Source organism: Podarcis filfolensis, assembly GCF_964270895.1.
Source record: "Podarcis filfolensis genome assembly, chromosome: 14".
NCBI lineage: Eukaryota > Metazoa > Chordata > Lepidosauria > Squamata > Lacertidae > Podarcis > Podarcis filfolensis.
In genome coordinates, this window is record NC_139616.1 from 19,365,346 (window position 1) to 19,388,990 (window position 23,645).

General features: G+C 46.8%; 1 protein-coding gene across 2 annotated transcripts in view; it reads right to left on the minus strand.

The window, feature by feature from the left end:
• Positions 1–23,645, minus strand: part of AGBL1 (AGBL carboxypeptidase 1) — a 413,737-nt gene that overhangs the window by 345,700 nt on the left and 44,392 nt on the right. For both annotated transcript variants that reach the window (XM_083586327.1, XM_083586328.1), the window contains exon 6: positions 8,501–8,538. In XM_083586327.1, the coding sequence (XP_083442453.1) occupies positions 8,501–8,538 (38 nt within the window). The remainder of the gene's footprint in view (positions 1–8,500; positions 8,539–23,645) is intronic.

A 23,645-nucleotide genomic window follows, 5' to 3' on the forward strand; every position in this document is an offset into this window, starting at 1 on the left:
ACAAGAGGTTATGAGCCTGGAGCTGCTTCCCGACCGCCCCATTCAGGCACAAGAAGTTGCACACCATTCCAAGAAAGATAGGGTCATCTCCCGGGTCCTGGACTGGGTGTGGAGGGGATGGCCCAGCAGCAGCCCCAGGCCAGAATTCGCCGGCTACACAACCCGCAAACATGAACTGTCGGCCCACAAGGGGTGCCTGTTATGGGGAAGCAGGGTCGTTGTTCCCCAGCCCCTCCGCAAAAGGGTCCTCACAGCCCTACACGAGACACACCCAGGGGTAGTAAGAATGAAGGCCCTTGCCAGGAGTTATGTGTGGTAGCCGGGGATCGACGGAGAGATAGAGGCCTGGGTCAAACACTGCCAGGCCTGCCAAGAATCCCGCCCAGATCCCCCAAGGGCCCCAGTCCAGTCCTGGGAGTCCGCCCGAGCACCATGGTCACGCCTGCATGTGGACTTCGCTGGCCCCTTTCAGGGGAAAACATTCTTCATAGTGGTGGACTCCTACACCAAATGGCTGGAAGTCGCACTGGTACCGTCCACTTCTACGTCCGCAGCCATCCGGGTACTACGCAGGCTGTTTGCAACCCACGGGCTCCCTGACACTCTCGTCTCAGACAACGGGACTGCATTTACGTCAGGAGAATTCCAAACCTTCACAGCGCAGAACGCCATCCGCCACATCCGTTCGGCGCCATTCCACCGTGCCACCAATGGCCAAGCAGAACGCATGGTGCGGACCACCAAGGACACCCTTCGCCGCATGATGCAAGGGGATTGGGAGTACCGCCTTGCCACATTCCTTCTAGCACAGCACAGCACCCCCAGCTCAACGCGGAGCCCCGCTGAACTACTAATGGGTCGGCGCCTTGCAATCAGATTGGACCGCCTTCACCCCGATAGAGCTCAGGATGAGGTAGTGGTGGGGGAAGGCAGGAACCCCCGGACCTTCGAGGCCCAGGACCCAGTGTATGCAAAGAATTTTGGGGCAGGCCCTGCATGGGTACCCGCCACAGTCACCAGGGTCACTGGCCCTGTGTCGTACGAGGTGCTAACAGATGGGGGGCAATGCTGGCGCCGCCACTGCGACCAGATACAGCGACAATTCCCGGGAGAAAACCAGGAGGAGGAGGACAGGTCAGAGGAGTCGCAAGGGAACAGTGGGGCAGTGAGGCCCATAGAGCAGCAGGGGCAAGCAGGAGAGGCAGAATCAGTAAATACAGAAAGGACCCGTGAGGCCGAAAGGACACTGGAACCAGAACCACGACTGAGCGAGCCGGTTGCGCCAGACCATACAGCCCCATCACAGCCAGCATCCTTGGAACATGAGCCAGAACCTGAACCCCGGACCAGGGAATACCCCAGGCCGCAACGCACACGTAGGCCGCCGGCGTACCTTGAGGACTATGAATGCGACCTCCCGGGCAGGACTGGAACTTAGAGGGGAGGAGTGTTATGTACTCAGTTGAATAGGATCCAAACTGCAGCAGTCTGATTGGTCCTAGAACAATAGGATCCAAAAGGCAGCAGTCTGATTGGTCCTAGAACAATAGGATTCAGAATGCAGCAGTCTGATTGGTCCTAGAACAATGCAGCAGTATGATTGGTTGGCAGGAACCACCCAATCATGCTCTAGATAGAAGTGAATCCACAACCTGATTGGCTTACAGTAGAATTCCGGAATTAGCCAATCATGTGCAGCCCATTGTGTAAATAATGTATATAAAGCAGATACCTTGAGGGGACTTTCATTCATTCCTCCTCACCACTATGAGCTGAATAAAGAGCATGAAATCACCTTGCGACTCTGAGTATATTTCACTTTCCTATAAATTCCACAATGTTTTGACTTGTTTTTCTTGCAAATAAAGAGTTATCTGACTCAAAATACACTGGATGATTTGTGGATGACTTTTCTTTAAGATCTTTCTTCTGCCACCTTAGGAACAGTCATTTTCTGCTTTGGGGAACATTTTGAGACTATAATTGCCGGTCTCTTTAAATTGCTCATTGTCGCTGTTGTTGTTTTTTCTCAGAAAGAAGCAGAGCAATCCGCTTTCCGGGGGCCCCTCCTTTTTTTTCTCTTTTTTTGCTTCCCATAACCAGCAAGCAAATGCCTCCAAGATCCGCTTCAGCTCGCTAATTTCCTCTAAAAGATGCACAAGTTTCTAATGCTGGTGAATGCTGATAGTCGGCAGTGACAAATATGACCAACATTAGATTAAAATAACTGGCTGATAAACAAATTACTCACTAAAAATAAATATTGGATTAACGGCTTTGGAGGGTAGCATAGTTATGGTAAGAGTGCCACCATGTGGAGACAGGAGAATCTCGTTTGGAAGGAAAGAGGGGGGAGGGGAGGCAAGCAGTGACAGCTCAAATTGAATCCTACAGTCTTTGAATTAATGCACCACTTATTTAAATTGCAATGTTCAGAGCGTGTGTGTGAGTTTGTGTTTATTTATTTTTAGAGTGACATTTGGCCTGTATGTGTCTGTGCACACGTGATCCTATGCACATTAACTTGGAAGTTAGCCCACTGAGTTCAATGGCACTTACTCCCTAGCAAGTGTGCGTAGGATTGCAGCCCTGTTTATTTCATGCATTCCCTATTTCCCTAGTGGGTTAAAGCTCCCAAGGCAAACTGCAGTATACAAAGGGAGGCATCCGTCTTGTCAGTGCAAGGATTGACGGTTGCACGGCAGAACTTCCCCTCCTCTCCTCCCACCATGTGCCCCTTGAATCTGTTCTAGAGGCAGATTTGTAGAAGGTATGGGGCACAAAGGGAGGATAGAGGGGAGGTCTATTGTGCAAGCCTAAATCCATGCACAGATGGGACTCTTTGGTTGGATTATACTGCCCACACAGTGCAAAACCTCTAACTTTTATAACAGAAGTAATAGCTCCCAGTTAAGTGTTGGAGGGTTCTTAGGTTGCTCTGTTGTTTTCATAACACACGGGGTCACTCCTGTCATTAGGCAGAGTGAGGCAGCTGCCTCAGGTGTAAGAAGCTAGGGGGTGGGCAGCAGCAGTGAGGTGCTGGAGAGGTGCATGCCATGTGACCTGCCTTGCTGAAACATGTCCTAGAGTCATTTTCAGACTTTTGCTTGCCAGGTTGGATGATTGGGAGTTGGTGCGATGGGTGGGTTTGAAATTTACATTCATTGCTTCATCCACATCCAGCTTTGCACACCACTAGCATGTCTTCCCAGAAGGAAAGGTGGCCCTCCAGCTGAAAAGTGTTCCTCGCCCCTTCTGTCGGGCAAATGTGTCTGAAGAAAGATGAGAAATTCCCACATGCACCACTCTGGGCTCTGTTTCAAAACCAAGGATTTGTGACTTCAGTGACTCCTAACTGTATTAGCACTGTATACCTTGGGCTGACATGGTACCCTGTATAGGTTGTGGACTACAACTCATCCCTCTCATCCCTGACCATTGGCCATGAATGCTGGGGCTGATAGGAACTTGACTCCAACATCTGGAGGGCATCATATCTGATCAGATATCATCTACTCTGACTGACTACCTCTCTAAGGTCTCAGACAGATGTATCCCATCTCAGCTGTCCAAGATCCTTAAGATGCTATAGATTGAGCTTTCTGCATGCTGATGTGTTTGCTCTTTTGCTGAGCTGGGACCCACACAACCTAGGAAGATGCTGTTCATTAAGTCACACCAGAAGTCTATCTAAACTGCTACTATCTGCTCTGATGAACACGACTTCTCCAAGCAGAGATTTTACCCAGGCTTCCTATTAGTGGTGCTCTCAGGGAAGGACTTTTGGGCAAATCCAAACAAAGCATGGGGGCGGGTTAGCCAAATTTTGAAGTAAGTTTCCATCTCAAGACAGAAGTGGGACCATGCTTTACCTAGTTCCGCCTTTGCCAACCTGGTGCCCTCCAAATGTTTTGGATTGCAACTCCCATCAGTCCCAGCCAGCACTGCCTGAAATTAAACAGTGAGTGGAGCCTATTTGATCTCAGCTGGGAGGCAGTTCCACAGAACTGAGCCCAGCATTACTGAATGTACAACTCATGGTGAATATAACCTATGAATCTACATCTCACTAACAGAGAGTCCTGCAAATCAGGCAAGGATATAAGAAATCATTAGGTATCCCGGACCTAAGTTGTTACAGGCCTTGTAAATTAATAGTAGTATATGGGCAGCTAGTACAAGATTTTAAGGAGTTATGTGCTGGAGGCAGAGGCGGTTTTAGTGTACCACAACTGGCTCGGCCGCACTGGGCACCACACAACCGGGGGTACCACAGCAATGCCATGGAATAGAACGAGAGAGGCAAGATGCACTGAATTTTAGCATCACATGGAACACTGCTGAAATTTGAGTGTCTGCCACTTCTGGTGGTGCTCTGTCCTCTCCCCCCCCCCCCCGCCCAACAGTCTAGCCACAGCATTTTGCACTAGCTGAATTTCTAGGCCAGGTCCAGGGGTAGAATAGTAAAGGGTGACCTAACTGTACAACTGCATCCCACCCGAGAACCTGAAATTCAATTGGAAATGCCAGAAATTGAACTTAGGACCTTCTACTTGCAAAGCATGCACTCTGCCACTGGTCCGCACCAACTCCACATTGTTGCCTCGGTATTTATGCTCAACAAAGGTACCCTCCTAGCCTTGTGATCTGTTCTCTGCCTCCTTTTGCCCTTTCCTTATTTTTTTTTGCCAAGACTCCAAACTCAAACACTAATATTGACTAGCCTTCTGGGTCAAAAACAGTAATGTCAGGTCTTGCTACTGACAATCAAGCTGCAACGCACGCACGCTCGCAAATACCAGAGGGGGAACAAAACCTGACTTGTGGAATTTTCTCCCACGTACAGTGACTCCTATAGCATATGTCTGACCAGGTGTTGTTCTGTTAATGCTGCATCTCTACTGCTGGTGTTACTACAATACACACCACACAGTGCTATGCCGACGTAATAGATACCACTTCTTCCACTCTGTGCCAGGTGTAGTCATGCCAATATCAGCAGGGACACCACAGAGATTTCAGGCTCAGCTGAGGTCATCAGGAAGAATCAGCTGTTCTGTATGTTTGGAGGTCTTCTGGAAGCCCCTCCAAATATATAGAATAGCTGATTCTTCCTGATGACCTCAGTTGTATGTTTGGAGGCCCTACCATTTAAGGAGAGTGAGCCACCTAAAGCAGAGTTTCAGGGCCAGCCCTACCAATAGGCAGAGGAAGCAAGTCTGGGACTAGGACATAAAGGTAAACTGTGCATAATCAAAAAAGAAAGCAAAAGATTTTGATCTCTTCCTTGTGGCCACATTAAAGGAGGAGAGAGGAGGAAGTGGCTAGGTGTGATGTTTGAATGCAGCCAATACTGCTACTCAAATCTGTTTACACACACACATACACACATATGCTCTATAAACAGATAACAGGTTTCAGGATTGCTCCCTTCCCCAATCTCCAGTGTCCTCTAGAAACCATCTTCTAACAATGTCCTCCCATCAAGACCCATTCCTTCACCATCTTTGGCAATTACAAAACACTGACCATACACTGGTGTACTGTGCTCAGGCTTTGCTTTTCAGGGGAGCCCATAGCGAGAATCTCACAACCCTTTTAGGGGACAATTTAAGTGCATCTTTAACCAGAACACCCTTCCTGCTTTTAAATTAGTATAAGACAAGCAGAGTATACACTGCAGAGTAAATGAGAACATTATACAGCAGATTTATTGAAGAAAAACAATCCTCCAACAATGTATAACAGTGGGAAATAGGGAATGGCTCAGATACTGACCCTTGGTGCATGAGACTAAAGGGCTACAAGCACAGGGACATCTTCATTTTAACCGTTGAAATACTGGAGGGTGTGGAATAGCACCCACAGTGGCCAAAGTGAAAGATAAATTGAGAACCTACATCTAAGTCTAACTGACTCCCTCATCAAACCAACCCATGCAGAGGGTGGGTTGGCTTGCTTACATGAATAAACTGGAGTTAACCAATGCCTGCCTTCTGCTTCCTCATCCTTGCTAGATTAACCACACAAGTGATCCCAAACAGTCAGGGATCACACCATGAATGGTCCCTTGCTTGGATGGGCCACTGTGGTGTGGCTTCATGTTGATAACACTGAGGGGGAGGGCAACGTAAAAGAATAGGGGAACTCCCCACCCCAAAAAAGTTACAAAAATATGACTGGGGAAAGGTGATAATTCTCAGCGGCACCATTGGGGAAAAACCTTTGTACTGTTGTCTCAGCTCTAACTAAGCTTCAGTGATATGAAGGTCCTGGAGATGCCCAGGAAAAAAGGATAGCAAAGGGAAACTCTTCCCTTACATTCGTTTCCGCTCTGGAGCGCCCTGATCATCTCCCTTATTAAGATTTAATGTCTGAGCCAGAAGGTGTTTCCTCGTTGCAATAATTTGACCTTTAAGTGCCCAGGTTAATGCTAGAGTATTATTTGCAAACGGAGAACATGAACTGCCTCATTTAAGTACAGCTTTCTCTGGATCCAATTTTTCACCAATGCATTCATTCCTAATGCTCATAAAAAACAAGGAGAGAGGGAGAGAGAAGGAGACAGGGGCAACGAGGAAGAGAACGAGATCATGGGTGAGAGAGAGAGAAAGGACAATACTTGCATTGTGATTTATAGTCAGGAAGATTGTCTGCAATGGTAGAGCACTCTTTCTTAATCAAAGCTTTATTAAATTCTGGTAATAAAAGGCTAAGTGTTTTTAGATGGGGAAGAGGCATAATAGGGTATAGCATTCTCTTCACGAACATTCATCCTGAGTGTGCGTGGGCTCATATAAAAGGCATTTCCATCTGAAAGATACTCTAAAGGGTAGATACAAACTGTCGCATATCAGTTCGGTCATGATGTTCAAGTTCCCCTACCCCTCGCACCCCCTTGGCCATTTCAGATTGGATCAGAAATGAACAGAAGTATCCCCCCCCCCAAAAAAAATATAATCAGGAAATGCACCGATCCAGATTAACACACCCAAGTCCCATTGGAACTGGTGGGACAAAAGGCAAGGAATCCATGTACAGTGGTACCTCGGGTTACATACGCTTCAGGTTACATATGCTTCAGGTTACAGACTCTGCTAACCCAGAAATAGTACCTCGGGTAAAGAACTTTGCTTCAGGATAAGAACAGAAATCGTACTCTGGCGGCGCAGCAGCAGCAGGAGGCCCTATTAGCTAAAGTGATGTTTCAGGTTAAGAACAGTTTCAGGTTAAGAATGGACCTCCAGAACGAATTAAGTACTTAACCCGAGGTACCACTGTAGTAGATGGAGCAAGATCCAATTGCAGTTAGAGCCAATGAATTCTAGTTTTGTTCCCAGCCTCCTCCCTGCTGAGTTCTACAAAGGCAACACACAGACTAAGCTGGAGGAAGCTGGCAACCAGAGACATCCTGTGGACTAGCTGTAAGCAAGAAAGCAGGGCGGGGCGGGCAGGGAGGCTGACTGAGGTTGGCTGGGCAGTGCAACGCTTCTCCTAATGGACAGTGCCAGGTCCTTAAATCCCTCCAACTTCCTCTTATCCGCTGCAATGCATCCTTGAACTCTCTTAAGGTGCTGCCCCCCACCCAGCCCACATCTGATAGTTAAGTCTTTATTGACAAAGAAGCACTCACAGCAGCTCTCGCAGTGCTCCAAGATACACAGACACAGACACTTCTAGACTCTAGGCAGCTGTCCTGCCCTGAAAAGCAGTTGCAGAAACAGGGGCACCACACAAACATACATCCAGCTTGTGCATCTGACGGGGGGCACACACATGTAACCTGAGGCTCTGCCTACATGGAAGCAATCACTGCACTTCCCTCTTCATGCCCTTCCAGGAGACAGGGGGTGGGGTGGCAGGCAGCCTACTGGCCCATCCCTTCCCTGAACACTCTTCCTCCTCTGCTACATCCAGCATCCCTCCCTCCCTCTTGGACTGCTCTGTCCCTTCCTCCTCCTCCTGCCCTGGCTTCTGCCACATAGCAGCTCACTGGGGTCTCTCAGGCAAGGGTCTTCCCCAGCCCTGCCTGGAGATGCCAGAAATGGAATCTGGGACCCTCTGCATGCAAGACCCTAACCCCAAGCCAAGGGCCGTCCCCTATGGTCACTGCCAGTCAGAGTAGACATCGCTGGGATAACAATGGCATGTCTCAGGAGAAGGCAGCTTCACAAACATCAGAGCAGTTAAGATATTAATCTTGCCATTTTAGAAACGGCACCCCGGGGGGCATTTTTCCCTCTTACTGCTTTTGTAAGTTATGCATTTCGAGGCACAGTAAATAAGGTAGGACATGACCTAAATATCACATGCAGCCTCCTCTCTTTTCACTGTATTAGTCCTCTGTGCCCTGTTTGCAGTTTCAGACAAGCAGTACTGATTAGGATGAAGGAGGAAAGAGGATATATCTTTGGGGAAACAGGAACATTTCTACCTACATAGACAGTGCAGGAAAGGGGAGGGGTGGGGTGGAATTCAGCGAGGAGGTGGAAAAGCTTACTTGATTTCAACAAAGCTGCCAGAGCTTCAACTGCTGCCCTGGGGAAAGAAAAGAAAAAGAAGGGAAATATCATTTTCTTCCATAATTTCTGTAACCTTTGGCTTCATAATCTCTCCTGCGGTTCCCCCAGCTACTGCAAACTGAGCAGAAGAGCTCTGTGGAAAAACCATCATCTTGCACCAGCTTGCAAGGCCTTATCCTTTGTGTTTGGCTCAGTTCTACAATTAGCCTTCTAGCCTTGCATTAGCGTTACACTGATCTGTAGTGACCAGTCAGTACAAACAGCTACCCAGTGCGTCGTGAGGAATTAGGCGGAATGCTTTTCTTGACACGACTCCTCCAGATCTCGCTCTCTTTTGCTGTCTAGGAAGCTCCCTGAGACCAAGTCAGACCATTGGGTCCATCTGGCTCAGTGCCAGATACATAGGCCAGCCGTTGCTCTCCAGGATTCTGCACAGAAATCTCTCCTAGCCCCAGTGGCGTAGCGTGGGTTGTCAGAACCCGGGGCAAGGCAAGTAATTTGCACCCCTAACCCGTGGATTTGTGCCCCCTAACCCGTGGATTTGCGCCCCCTAACCCTAACCCCCAAATGTTGCGCCCGGTGCGGCCGCCCCCCCCCCCTGCACCCCCCACGCTACGCCACTGCCTAGCCCTACAACGAAATGTCAGGGGTTCAACCTAAGACCTTCTGCATGCAAAACAGATGCTCTGCCCCTGAGCCATGCCCCTTCCCCCAATCTCTCAGTGCTGGGAGAAACTGGCTCTGGATTTCAGTGAACTTCCTAGTGCCTAAGCCATGACTGACCACAAACTATTTCCAGGAAGTACATTCTGGGATTCTAGCCGGGAACTTGTCACGGGTTTTCTAAACCAGTTGCATATCTACACCACAAACATAAATATATAACTAGATATATGTGTCAGGGACTGGGCAGAGGAGGAGTGGTGGAGACCACCTCCCCAGCCTGACCCTTCCAGAGAAGAAGGAGACAGTTCAGAATTACAACAGGGGTTTGAGGAAGATAACAGCTCAGAGGCAGATGGGGGGGGGGAGCTGGGAAATAATGGGAGAGGAGGAAGAATAAGCACCAGAGGGCGACAGCTGATGGACACAGTGTCTTTAGAAAGCATCCCCTTCTCCCAGGCACTGAAAGTAGGAGAGCAAAGAACTCAGAGGCAGAGGGAACTTCTCAGCACCCATAGTGATGACGCATGAAGGGAGAGAGGGAGTGGTTGGAGACTCACTCGGGGCAACGCCATTATTTCAAGAGGATGCATTTCCAAGCCTCTCTCTGTGAATATTGTATAAACAGCAGTTGGTAAGGACTTTTCCTTGCCTTATCCATTCCTGGCAACCTACCATAGGAGGTTGGATCCTCTGCCACTTGACAATATGCATCTTGTACATCATGATTTTTACCTTTTTGTTCTATTACTGTTCTTATATTTGGGTTTTAATGTTTCTTTTTATTTTATTTCTGTTATCTTTGGGATAAAAATGTCTCATGTAAATATAATAAACACATTAGCATAATAACTATTATTAATATTGTAAAATATCATTAATGGTACTGAAAGCTGCTGGGTGGCCCATCAGGATCAAGGCAGCCAAACTCCCCCTGTCTTTTTCCCAGCAAAGCACATCTCACAGAGGGGGTGTTCACACAGTTACAAGTTATGGCAGCTCCTGTGCGCTCCTGTCACTGTGCTTTTTAAGCTGGGTTCATACAGCATTAGCCACAATCCATCTGCATCCTGTTAGTAAGTCAGTCAGTCAGTCAGTCAGTAAGCAAGTTCCTAGCCTCGCATGCTAACCATTTAACCACACAGCTTCACCGTATACATAACATCTATTCCCCCATTTAATTTCAAAGATGGAGGACTGGTACTTCCAGGTCAGACGTTATGCGGAAAAGTGCCGAAATGCCATTGTTGGGGCAGCTAGCAGAGCAGCTGAAAAGACAAGTTTCTGGAGCATAATGTTGCTGCTCTGTTTCCCTGCTTCTAGGAAGTTCTATGTGTCCACAGCATGCCACATACTGGCATCTTCAAAGCCCCACATGCCCGCTGCGTTGTTTCACCGAAATCACTATATAAACAAAGCCTCCGATAAATCGCATTAGCTTTCTCACCAAGCCAATTATCAAGCTGCAGTTGGAAATAAATATTTTATTGCCATTCAGCTGCCATTTATCGCGTATTCAGCTCGGCAGCCAAGCCAAGGCGAGATTGTGGGGCAGAGAAGCCCACTAGCACCCGCTGTTCCAAGGCTGGCCTTCTTCCTTGTTTACAATGCGATCCCACCCCCCTCCCCGCAAAATGAATCAATTGGAGTCCAGAAAAAGCTTTGCAAACAAGCAACAAATCACCATGTAAAAGCCAGCTGGGCTGATGCTTCAGTGCACTGATTGAAAACTAGGGCAGTGATCAGAGCCGCAGAACAGGAAGAAGAAGGAGAAAAAATTATAATGGCCAGGTGGTTACCGAGTGGTGGCCAGTGAGACACCAGGCAGTTTTGTGTATCAGAATGCCACCTGATGGAATAGGAATGAGCAGAGTGTGCCAGGAACACGGCAGTATTTCTTTGCTACATCTCCTTCTGTGTGTACCTGTATATCTGTGCACAAATCAGAAGTGATGCATAAATGACAACGGGGTTTTAACAAGGAAGATGGGGAACATCTGCCCTGTGCCGAATCAGACCCATGGTCCATCTAGCTCGGCATTGTCTACACAGACTGGAAGTGTCTCCCTCTGGTGAAAACCATACATCCTGCAGAAAGGCTAATTCATATTAGGAGGCTGCCTTTCACCCTCTGGCCAGTGGCCCACCTAACAGTACTGTCTACTCTGCCTGACAGTGGCCCTCCAGGGTTTCACAGGAGTCCTTCTGAGCCCTCCTTAGTCATCTCGAGGGTGGCACCTGGGACCTTCTGCGTGCAAAGCAGATGCTTTGCCACAGAGCTTCAACCCTTCACGCTAAGAAGCTGCCAGAAAGTCAGACCCTTGGTCCATGTAGCTGATGACACTTACTGGAGGTGGCTCTCCAGGGTTCCAGGCAAGGGTTTCTCCCTGATGAGAGATGCTGGAGCAACCTGGGATCTTCTGCTTGGAAAGTAGATGCTCTGCCACTGAGCTATCTCACTTCCCAGGATGTAAGGAGGGATGACTCTTCCCATTCTCCCTTCTCTCCCCCACCACACCCACAGAAGGATTATGATTGTGATAATCATGGTATGGCCAGTGAAATTCTCAAAGGGATGGTAGATGCAAGCATACTTACAGGTGAGTCTGGTTGGCCACTGTGGGAACAGGGTGCTGGGTTTGATGGGCCATTGGCCTCATCCAACAGCCAGGATCTTCTTATGTTCTCTGCCACCTGAATGGAGACCGCAGAGGGGCTGTGGACCTCTAGTGCCTGAGATGCAAGGTCAGTCTCAGAAGAGCAGGTGTATCCTGCCCATTAAAAAAAAATCTCATCAATGAGTTGAGGCTGAGTTCATCCCAGGAACATGTGAGCACAGGATGGTCCATCTAGCTCAGTTTTGTCTACAGTGACTGGCAGCGAAAAAATTCTGCACCCCTGCTTGGGTTCCAAGGCTCCAATCCTTGGTCTCCAGGCACTGGATCTGACCCTCTAACAACACTAACATGGGAAAGACCAGTCCTTACTTAGCCCCTGCATTTCATGTATGTTACAGGTTTGTTGGGTTGCCAGACTTCCATGGCTAACCTGAAGTCTCCAGGTTTGCCTACCTCCCTACAGATGCAGGTGGTGGGTTTGAATCTCCAGTTGAGAGATGATGATATGATTTTTAAAAATTATTAAGCATGCAGCTTGCAAGCTATAGCCCAGTGGGAACATTTAAACCTATCTGGCCAGAAGCAAGTAGGGTAGATTAAATGTTCCCTGCCCAGGCTCCTGAATCAGATGAGAAGAAATGGTCCCCTCACTTCGGCTGGACCTGAGAACATCCTCTGTAACTAAGCTTTCTATCTTACTTTCCAGTAAGTGATGTGAGGTCTGGGATGCTCCTGACCGTGCAACAGGAGTGATGCAGTAGAGCAGTAAAGCGAGAGGGGGACACTGTGTCATAGATATGGCAAGTTGACAAATTCACTGCTACACACTGAGAAAGTGAGAGCAGGAGATGAGTGAGTTTTGTGCACATGGTAACCTGGTATCATCATAAGGCAAAGCAAATGTTCTTTCCTTCAGCATCAGAGGGAGATAATGAGATGAAGAAGGAGAGAGAAGCGAGGATCTGGATAGAGGTGGGGGGCAATAACCAACAGTAAAATTGCATGGGGGAGAGAGAGAGAGAGAGAGAGAGAGAGAGAGAGAGAGAGAGAGAGAGAGAGAACTACAGAGAAAGTGAAAAGGCTCCAAAGCTGTGAACATATGCTGCAGCAGAACTCTTGACATTGTGCCCAGTGAAAAACCTGATAATTGTCTCAAGAAAAGATGGGAAATACACAGACAAAGCTCCCTTCCAAAAACCCAAACCTTCGCCAAGGAGATTCTGATGAATCCCTGTAACAAAGAGCGAAGTTTCACTCCACCAAACTCTTTTAAATCTGCCTCAAAGAGAGGGATGGAGGGAAAGAAGATAGATGATAGATGATAGATTAGAACAGGCTTCCTCAACTTCAGCCCTCCAGATGTTTTGAGACTACAATTCCCATCATCCCTGACTACTGGTCCTGCTAGCTAGGGATCATGGGAGTTGTAGGCCAAAAACATCTGTAGGGCCGAGGTTGAGGAAGCCTGGATTAGATGGATGGATGGATGGATGGATGGATAGATGTGTTACGATATTGAAGCAATGCAGCTGCAAAGTGCTAGCTTGAAAAGTAAACATAATGGGAATGTTGGGACTGCCCGTGGGAAACAGAGGGACAGTCAATTCACAGTGCAAAGCACCGGAATTAGCTCAGAGTGTAATATGAGCTCTTCCGTTTGTTCCTGTCCAGGAAGTGTTTGTCACTACACTGCTGGAGTTTGAAGAGAGCAGTCATGTTTTTTGTAATGTTGCAAAGACAGAAATAAAAGCATGTAAATACGTTTCTATCTCTTTCCCCTGCCAGGGGGCAGGAAAGGGGGGGGTGTTCTTCTCACGTTTGAGGAGAATCGCCTATCGAGACCTTGCCTGCGCTTGCTGGGAATGCAGCCAGGGAGGTCAACAGGGAATCAAGCCGGGTGCATGGGATTGTTGCCAGTTTCTCCTGATATGGGCTTGAATTCCCGACAAGATGATAGATGATAGATAGATAGATGATAGATAGATAGATAGATAGATAGATAGATAGATAGATGATAGATAGATGATAGATAGATAGATAGATAGATAGATAGATAGATAGATGATAGATAGATAGATAGATAGATAGATATAGATAGATAGATGATAGATGATAGATAGATAGATGATGATAGATAGATAGATGATAGATAGATAGATAGATAGATGATAGATACCATCTTCCAGGGGAAACTATGTAAAAATAATGTTGTTAGGATGGATCAGTCTATTTCTGGACCATAATTCCATTCATAAATCCTTTCTATCCTGTGTCTGCATTAATCTGTGGGTTGTTGTTGTTTTTAAAAAAACAACTATGTATGAAGTTTTATACTTATATACATATTTTATCAGAAAATTCCATTTAATGCATATCTTATCTCAATGTGCATAATGTGCATATTTCTAAGTATATTTTACTCTGAAATATGCCACTTTATTTTCCATATCTTGGTATGCTTTTGAGCTGAGGACTGCAAAATCTGGAGAATTCATGCTCTGGTCCTTTTACAGTATTAGTCGAAGAGGTGGAGATCTGGTCAGTTCACCGAAAGATGCCGACCAAACAAAATTCTCCTCCATCTCTAGAACTTCAGTGTTTAAAAAAAAAAAGGAGGCTTGCAGAGCTTCTAAGAGGTAAATTAGTCAAGTAGAACTTTAACTGATAGAACTTTAACTGGTTTAATCACTGAGAGCATTCATTTTATTGATGGGGATGCAAAGCAAAGGCACGTTTGTTTATTAGGGGGAGGAGTTGCCAGTTCTCTGGTGTGCTGCTATAATACTGAATGCAAAAGGAAATCTTAACCATCGCTGTTAGCTTTTTCAATTTCTTATGAGATAAGTTGCTATTTAACTTGCACATTATGGAGAATGGGCTCCTAGATGGCTGCGGCAGAAGGCAGTTCAGACTGCAGGCACAAAGGACCATATTTTTCAGAGCTTCTCCACTTAAATGCCTTCCTGTGTGTACTTAAACAGCACATCTGAGTGAAAAGTTTGCAGTAATTTTCACCAGGATGCGCCACTTCGCCATATACAAATGACATTTTAATGTGGGTTCTCCCCCCCCCCCCCGACACATTCCTCTTATGAATTCTTTCCCCTGAAACATCCCAAAGCGATTGAGAACTAAAGGCAATTTCAGATCCAGTGCCGATATAGATTGAGATAAGATTCACCACTGTAAAGGCTTGTGGGGAAGGGGAGGGTTTCAATAGACATTGCAAAGAGAATAGAGGTGGCGTCAGTCTGATATGTAAGGGAGAACATTTTAAAGGGTAGGTTCCAAGTCACATGGTATGGAATGGGCCTTCTGATGAGATGAGATGGTATGCAGCTGCAGAAGGCTCCATTCTGTAGAACTCAAGTGATTGGTTGGGTCTATGAGATAATCTTCTGTAGTTGCAGCACCTCCCCAACTACAGACCTACACCCTCAGTGGGAGTACAACCCTGACCAAAGCACACAATTGACCAATTATCTGGACTCAGGGTCGAGGGAACACCTAGTTGGGCATGTCATTGCTAGCACCTTGTTCATGTCATCAGGCCATATCATTGAAACTGATCATGTGATGTCACAGGAAATGCTGGAAATAGAAACCTATACAGTGGTACCTTGGAAGCCGAACGCCTTGGCTCCTGAACAAATCGGCTCCCGAACGATCGAAACCCAGAAGTTTGTGTTCTGGTTTTCAAACATTTTTCAGAATCCAAAAGTCCAGTGTGGCTTCCAAGGCTTCTGATTGGCTGCAGGACACTCCTGTGGCCAATCAGAAGCCATGCTTTGGTTTTCGAATGGTTTCAGGAGTCGAACGCACTCCCAGAACGTATTCTGTTCAAAAACCAAGGTACAACTGTATTGTATATAACCCACACTCCAGGTTACGCATGCACACGTCAGCAGCAGAAACATGAAGTTACACAGCTCAGAAAATTCTGCCACTCATTCTGCATGAATAAGTTCAGACTAATAAACCCAAGGAACCTACATGGGAATATGGGAAACTGCATTATACCAAGTCAGACCATTAATCCAGTATTGTCTGTTATAATAATTGACAGTGGCTCTACAGCAAAATTTTCCCTTCTCCACCTGCAGATGCTGCAGATTGAACCTGAGGCTTTCTGCATGTAAAGGAGATGCTCTACCACTGAGCTATGGCTCCTCCCATGTGTCCACATGGTCTCTCTTCGCTTTTCAATCCTCATTTATAAGTAGCCGTTAAACCACAGTTTCCCAATTTGGATGTCATAATAAACTGTTGTTTTATAAGGCAGGACAGAAGGACCAAAGCTAAGCATGTGGAAAGGGGGAAGGGTGGAGGAGGAGGGAGAAAAGAGACACCCAGCTCATTCATGGGCTTGTGGCTGGACCATCCCAATACCTTGGGTGCCATGCAGATGTGAGTTTTTTTAAAAAAAACCAGGTCTGTGACTGTATAATGAAATTTGTATTTGCTGCATTCGTATTTCCAATTATTTGTTGCATTTGTTTTTCAAATTGTTTGGTTAGGAGCCAGATGACTACTCTGCTGCAAATTATTTAGCAGCTTGACAGGGCTGTTCAAAATGCATAATCATATGAGATGCTTTATAATCAAAAAGCCTTAGAGCTAGAGAAAGGGACAAAACCTATAGCGATCTGGCTGCCGAGCCAAGCGCTCCGAACAACAAAGGCCTCTGAAGCACCTCCAAAACCAGCAGGTTGGACAGGGAACAAGCAAACAGATTGAAAAATGCTTCTTGCACATTCAATGTGTGCAAACTACGGACATAAGCAAGGAGGAAGCTCTTCATTGTTCTCTGTGCCAAATGAAAATGAGATTATCTAACAAGACTGGACAAGCACAAAGATGCAGTAATAAAGGAAAACAATCTTTTATCTTGATACGGCCAAACCCAGGGGCCCATCAAACTTCACAAAATCCCTCTGCAGAAACACACTTTTGTGTAGAAATTAAGCAGGTATGAGGCCGCATATTGATGGTTTCATGCAGGCAGGATTCGCCATAGCTAGGCTACAAGGGAAAACATAGGTGTACACAAACACCGCGTGATTTTCATGCTGAGTTCAGCATGAAACTGTGTCCCATGTGGAATTTTGCAATATTTCTAACAGCCCCTTAGATTTGGGATGCATCACAATACAAAGGAACAAAGGATGAGATTATGACTCCACCACCCTGGGGCCCTCCAGCTGGCTGGGGCCAATGGGGGTTATAGTCCAAAAACTAAAAATTGCTTTCCCCACCGCAATTAATTCTCCTTTTGCTTGCAGTGGAAGAAAGTGACTTACCTTGGGGAGGCAGATTGAGAGTAGCCAGGCAATCTGCCTCTGCAGCTACTAGTGTGAGTGAACAGTGGAAGGCAGAAGAGCCGTAGCACCATGACGGAAGAATTGTTTCCAGCTGTTTTTGGACTACAGTTCCCATCTTCCTTGACCACTGGTCCTGCTCGCTAGGGGTGATGGGAGTTGTAGTCCAAAAAGAGCTGAAGGCCCAAATTTGGGAAACACTGCTCTAGCCTGATTGGGCAGTCAAGAAAATCAACAGTTTAAAATATACACTATAACAGGGCTGTCCAACAGATCGATCGCGATCTACCAGTCGATCGTGGGATCCTCCCCCCCACACACACCAAAAAAAAAAAGTTGGGCAGCCCTGCACTATAAGATAAAATTGCAGATTAGAATACATGTCAGCTTTATATGTCAAGGTAAAGGTAAAGGGACTCCTGACCATTGGTCCAGTCTTGGCCGACCCTGGGGTTGTGACGCTCATCTCGCTCTATTGGCCAAGGGAGCCGGCGTACAGCTTCCGGGTCATGTGGCCAGCATGACTAAGCCGCTTCTGGCAAATCAGAGCAGCGCACGGAAACACCGTTTACCTTCCCACCAGAGCGGTACCTATTTATCTACTTGCACTTTGACGTGCTTTTGAACTGCTAAGTGGGCAGGAGCAGGGACCGAGCAATGGAAGCTCACCCCATTGCAGGGATTCGAACCGCTGACCTTCTGATCAGCAAGTCCCAGGCTCAGTGGTTTAACCCACAGCGCCACCCGCTTCAAGGTAAGCTTATCTAAATAGGAAGGTTTTTAGAAGGTGCTGAAAAGAATACAATGGGCAGGGAGTTCCAGAGTTTAGGAGCTGCCACACTATAAGATGATTTGTTACAAATGCAGAAGAATAGCTACACATTATGGTCTGCACGTTCATCCTAGAGGTGCAGATTGAGTCAATCCAGACTGGAATTTGCAAAATTCAAACTCCTCATGTCTCCCTCCCCACTCCCCGCCCTAACCTACTATATGCAGGTCACTGAACCCTTCCCCTCCTACAAGCCTCTGCCTCTCCCAACTGCTGCATGTTATAAGGCACTCTGGAGATAAAAGATGCTACCATCAAAAGAGAACCCAATACAGAGTGTTCTCAGACTGTAACGATGTATGGGAGATAAGAAGAGTGCTCATTTTTAGACTTATCTGCAAGGAGATAAAATGCAGCAAAACTAATTTGAAAACGCCGAATGATTGGGGAGGGCTGGGGTGGAACAAACTAGAAAAATGTAAAGACCAACTTATAGCAAGATAAGGGGGAAATTGCAGGATGTGTTCACCCCAACCCTGGCCATGGGGATGAAATGCATGTCAGTGGAGAGGATCTGCTAGAAGGGAGCAATGGGAAACATAATATCATACAATTAGCCCACTGGTTCAGACCAAAGGTACATCTTTTCAAGCATCCTATTTTCACAGTGACCAAGCAGGTGCCAATTGGACCGGGCCAACGCACCCATGAGGCAAGGTGAGGCAACCGCCTCAGGTGGCAAGGTCCGCCAGGGGCAGCAGATCGTGATGTCAACCTTTCTTCCTTCCTTCCCTTGTTCCTGGTGTAGATTTTCCCTGATGTCCTTCTTCCCTGGTGGGCAGGGGGGATGCCATTTTGGTGGGTCATTTGAGTGGGGGGCAAATACAGGGATTGGAATCCTGTGGCTCTCCAGATGTGGCTGGACTCCAACTCCAATCATCCATGGGCCAAGTTGATGGGAGCTGGGGTCCAAAAAACTACATCTGCAGGGCTGTAGGGACCCACCCCTCACTTAACAATTTTATAAATGAATAAATGCTTCCACCCATTTTGGGGGGTGGGGGTTTACATTCTGTGCCAAAAAGTCTTACAGTTGCTTCCATTCCAGGCACCATCTTTAAGTGCTACTTTTCCTCAGTGCTGCACAGAAATTGACCTGCTGATTTATTGAAAGTTGTTTTTCTCCTATGAAAAAGGCTTACATTTTTTTCCACCTCAATCTTGGGACACCTGAGAATTTCTTTAGAATTTCAGCGGGTGCAGGGTTCAGCTCATCATTACAATATAGATGAGTGGCGTGTGCATGCATGTGTGTTTCTTTCCACTGAATGTTTCTCAAGCTCTCTGCAGCCTCCCTAGCTGCCTGCACTTCCTGATCTGAAAAAGCCCCATGGAAGAAGCTGCCTCGTGATATCTTCCCCTGGGCTATCACGGAAGGCACCCAGGAAGGCTGCAGAGTGCAGAACCCTGGTGAGATGATCTATGGAATGAAAGAACAGACACTGCTTGAAAAGTAAGGTAAGCAGGACAAAGCCCCTGTACGGTACTCCACCCATGAGAATTTCACCCAATTTTTCTCTCCCCTTTGATTTCTTTTTGAAGTGCCATTTTCTGTTCTCCTAAGTGATGAAGAATGGTCAGGAGAAATGGCAGGAGAAATTTTTGGCACAACACTAAGCAAGATTTCAGCTCCTCCTTGGATTAAGTCCAGGGGCAACTCAACCCCAGGCTTTGTTTATAGATTTCTGTCTTGGTGCTGTCACTGTTGATAACAGCCAGGGAGGTATGAGTGAGGTGAAGAGTACTGACAGGTTTATCATGGCATGAGCCTGCATATTGTCTCCATCACCAGTCCACCATGCTGTACCAAACTCATCATACTTGGCCTTGCGTGGAAATTTAGGGTAAATTTAGGAAGGACATTTCCTTTGGGCTGCAGAACCAGGCAAGGATCTGGCAAGTCACGATAAATGCCTAACATATTTTTTACTGGATTTTCAGACTCTCAATACTGCTCAAGCAAGGCTTTTTGGGAAGGGTTGCCCAGTGTAAGTCCAGTTTAATCCTAAAACGGGAGAGTGGCTTGTCAATTGTTGGCACCTGCAGTAAGAATATAATAAGAGCCCTAACTGGATTAGGCTATTGGTCCACCTATTTCAGCATCCTGTTCTCACAGTGGCCACCCACATACCTATAGGGAGCCTGCTAGCAGGACCTGATCACAAGAGCCCACTCCCCTCCTGTGGTTTCCAGCAACTGGTATTCAGAAGCATTCCTGCCTCCAACTGTGGAGGCAGAGCATAGCCATAATGGTTACCGGCCATTGGTTGCCTTATCCATGAATTTTTCCAGTCCATCTAAAGCCATCTAAATTGGTGACCATTCTTGTCTCCTATGGGAGTGAGTGCCATTGCTGAAGTATCTGCTGAGTTTATCTACGCTCCTGGGTAGCAGACTGAGCAGGCAGATGGGTTACCTGTTCACAGTCTCCTCCATTAGGGTGAGATGTATTTCTATTTAAAATGTAGACATTATTTCTAAACTGGCACCTATAATAATAATAATAATTTGTTATTTATATCCTGCCCTCCCCAGCCAAAGCCGGGCTCAGAGCGACTAACAACAAGTAAAAATAGCACAGTGTACATAAAACCGCACAGTCAATTAATTAAAATACATTCTAAAATCAATTCAAAATCAAATTAATGGCAACCATTGGGCTAGAGTTCTGTGAGGATTACAGAAGGAGAGAAGGGGTCAGACTGTGCCTTGGCCAAAGGCCTGGTGGAACAGCTCCATCTTGCAGGCCCTGCGGAAAGATGTCAAGTCCCACAGGGCCCTAGCCTCTTGTGACAGAGCATTCTACCAGATCGGGGCCACAGCCGAAAAAGCCCTGGCTCTGATCAAGGCCAGCCTAACCTCCCTGTGGCCCGGGATCTCCAAGATGTTTTTATTTGAAGACCATAAGGTCCTCCGTTGGACACATCAGGAGAGGCGGTCCTGTAGGTACGAATTAGCGCCTGCAAATCTGTGTCCTCCTTGTTACTGATAAGGTGTTTTCTCTGCTTTTGGCAATGCATCACCGAAGCTGACAGAAGTTGCAACGGCAGCAGCTACGCAAAATCTTTCACGATATACAATAGCCCCAGGTGATTAAAATTATAATGTGTGTGTGTGTGTGTGTGTGTGTGTGTGTGTGTATAATCTATGGTGAATACAATCAGAAGAGGGGGAATCAAATGTGCACAGAGCTGCTAACAGCTGAATGAAAAACATCCTCTTCTGACACTTCTCAGGAACTGTTTATCATCATGCAGTTCAAGAGCCCTCGTGGGATTCTTTCCCTTTTTGTCTCAGGGACACATGAGGAAAGAGCCAGGCAGGAGGGTGAACTGAAACATCTGCTGCCGTTGTCTCTGCAATGATGGTAATTCCAGAGAGCTTGCATACAGATTCCCTCTGTGCAATCAAAATGTCTGAGCAGCACCGAAATCCATTTTATGACCTGGGCCAGGGGTTGCCAGTGCGGCACCCATGGGTGCAAAGGCACCCTTGAGGTGCACACAAAGCCAATCTTAGATACCTTGCCTCCACACAGCCCCCATTGGTCATAGGGGGGAGGTGAAGGTGGTTTTCTCCCATGAAAAGTTCATAGAACTGGAGGAAGAAGTGGAAAGAGTCAGGATCGACAAAAGGAAGTACCGTATGTCTTCACAAAGCACAGAGTTTAACGTAGTTAAACCATTCGCTTCCAAATACCAACATCCTCCTTCAGATGGCGCCAGAGTTGTTGTCACACCATCACCTTGGCACCTGCCATCTGGAGCAAAGTCCTTTTGCAACTGCCTCTCCCCACCTCGCTGGCTCATCGTCTATTTTCAAAACCTCATCCGAAAGCATCTATTTCCCTCCCGTGACTTTGCCTTTTAATTTTCCAATCTCTCTCCGGTTCTGCCGTTTCGCTCTTCCAGTGCCAATAACATATAATTCGGCACTGTAACTATATTTACCCCGAGAAGCATTTCTGACATAGCGTTGCTATGAAATCAGACTTTATTGCTTATTACAGCTCAGGCAGGTTGTTCTGGGAAGGAAATGATATAGACCGTAAAAACAGATATGCAGGGAGAAGTGTGTAAATGAAGATGCCTTGACTTCAGAGCTCATTTGTTCTATTAAAATGGCCCATTGCATAGAACTCAAATGCAGTGTTTTATTTACTTATCCTACTGATGTCACCTCCCTCTGTGCCATGCAATCTGAAATATGAAGTGAGCTTAATAACTACCTAGTGTAGCAGCGAGGACAAGTTCCCTTCTTCTACAGCACTATAGAAGCAGCACTACCATCTTCAATGCCAGCATGTGCACTAAGTACTGGGCAAAACACAGAAACAAAAAAAAAAAAAAAAATCCCCTGCCTAGTCATAGTGAAAGCTATGGTTTTCCCAGTAGTGATGCATGGAAGTGAGAGCTGGACCATAAAGAAGGCTGATCGCCAAAGAATTGATGCTTTTGAATTATGGTGCTGGAGGAGACTCTTGAGAGTCCCATGGACTGCAAGAAGATCAAACCTATCCATTCTTAAGGAAATCAGCCCTGAGTGCTCACTGGAAGGACAGATCCTGAAGCTGAAGCTCCAATACTTCGGCCAACTCATGAGAAGAGAAGACTCCCTGGAAAAGACCCTGATGTTGGGAAAGATGGAAGGCACAAGGAGAAGGGGACGACAGAGGACGAGATGGTTGGACAGTGTTCTCGAAGCTACCAGCATGAGTTTGACCAAACTGTGGGAGGCAGTGGAAGACAGGAGTGCCTGGCATGCTCTGGTCCATGGGGTCACAAAGTGTCAGACATGACTAAACGACAAGTCTAAAAGATGGGTCCATGTATTCAGCTAGGAAAGATCTAAGTGCATATGAGCACAAGGAGCCCTGCTGCATCAGGCCAGTGGCCCACCTAATTCAGCATCCTGTTCTCACAGTGGCAAACCAGTTGGGAAGCAGGCAAGCAGGATGTGGGTGCAAGCAGCAACTCTCCCCACTTGTGATTTCCCAAAACTGCTCTTCTGAGGCACACTGCCTCTGACAATGGAGGGAAAGTGATAACTGCTGATAGCTCTGTCCTGCACGAGTTTGTCTAACCCTCTATTGAAGCCATTCAGGTTGGTGGCCAGTGAATTCCATCTTATGGCAGTGAATTCCATAGTTTAATTATGTGCATAGTGATGTATGGAAGTGAGAGCTGGACCATAAAGAAGGCTGATCGCCGAAGAATTGATGCTTTTGAATTATGGTGCTGGAGGAGACTCTTGAGAGTCCCATGGACTGCAAGAAGATCAAACCGATCCATTCTGAAGGAAATCAGCCCTGAGTGCTCACTGGAAGGACAGATCCTGTAGCTGAGGCTCCAATACTTTGGCCACCTCATGAGAAGAGAAGACTCCCTGGAGTCTGATGTTGGGAAAGATGGAGGGCACAAGGAGAAGGGGACGACAGAGGACGAGATGGTTGGACAGTGTTCTTGAAGCTACAAACATGAATCTGACCAAACTGCGGGAGGCAGTGGAAGACAGGAGTGCCTGGCGTGCTCTGGTCCATGGGGTCACGAAGAGTGGGACACGACTAAACGACTAAACAACAACAATTATGTGCAAAGTTAAGAAGTCCTTCCTTTTGTCTGTCCTGAATCTTCCGCCATTCAGCTTCACTGGTTGAACCTGGGTTTTAGACTAATGAGAGAGAGAGGGAGGG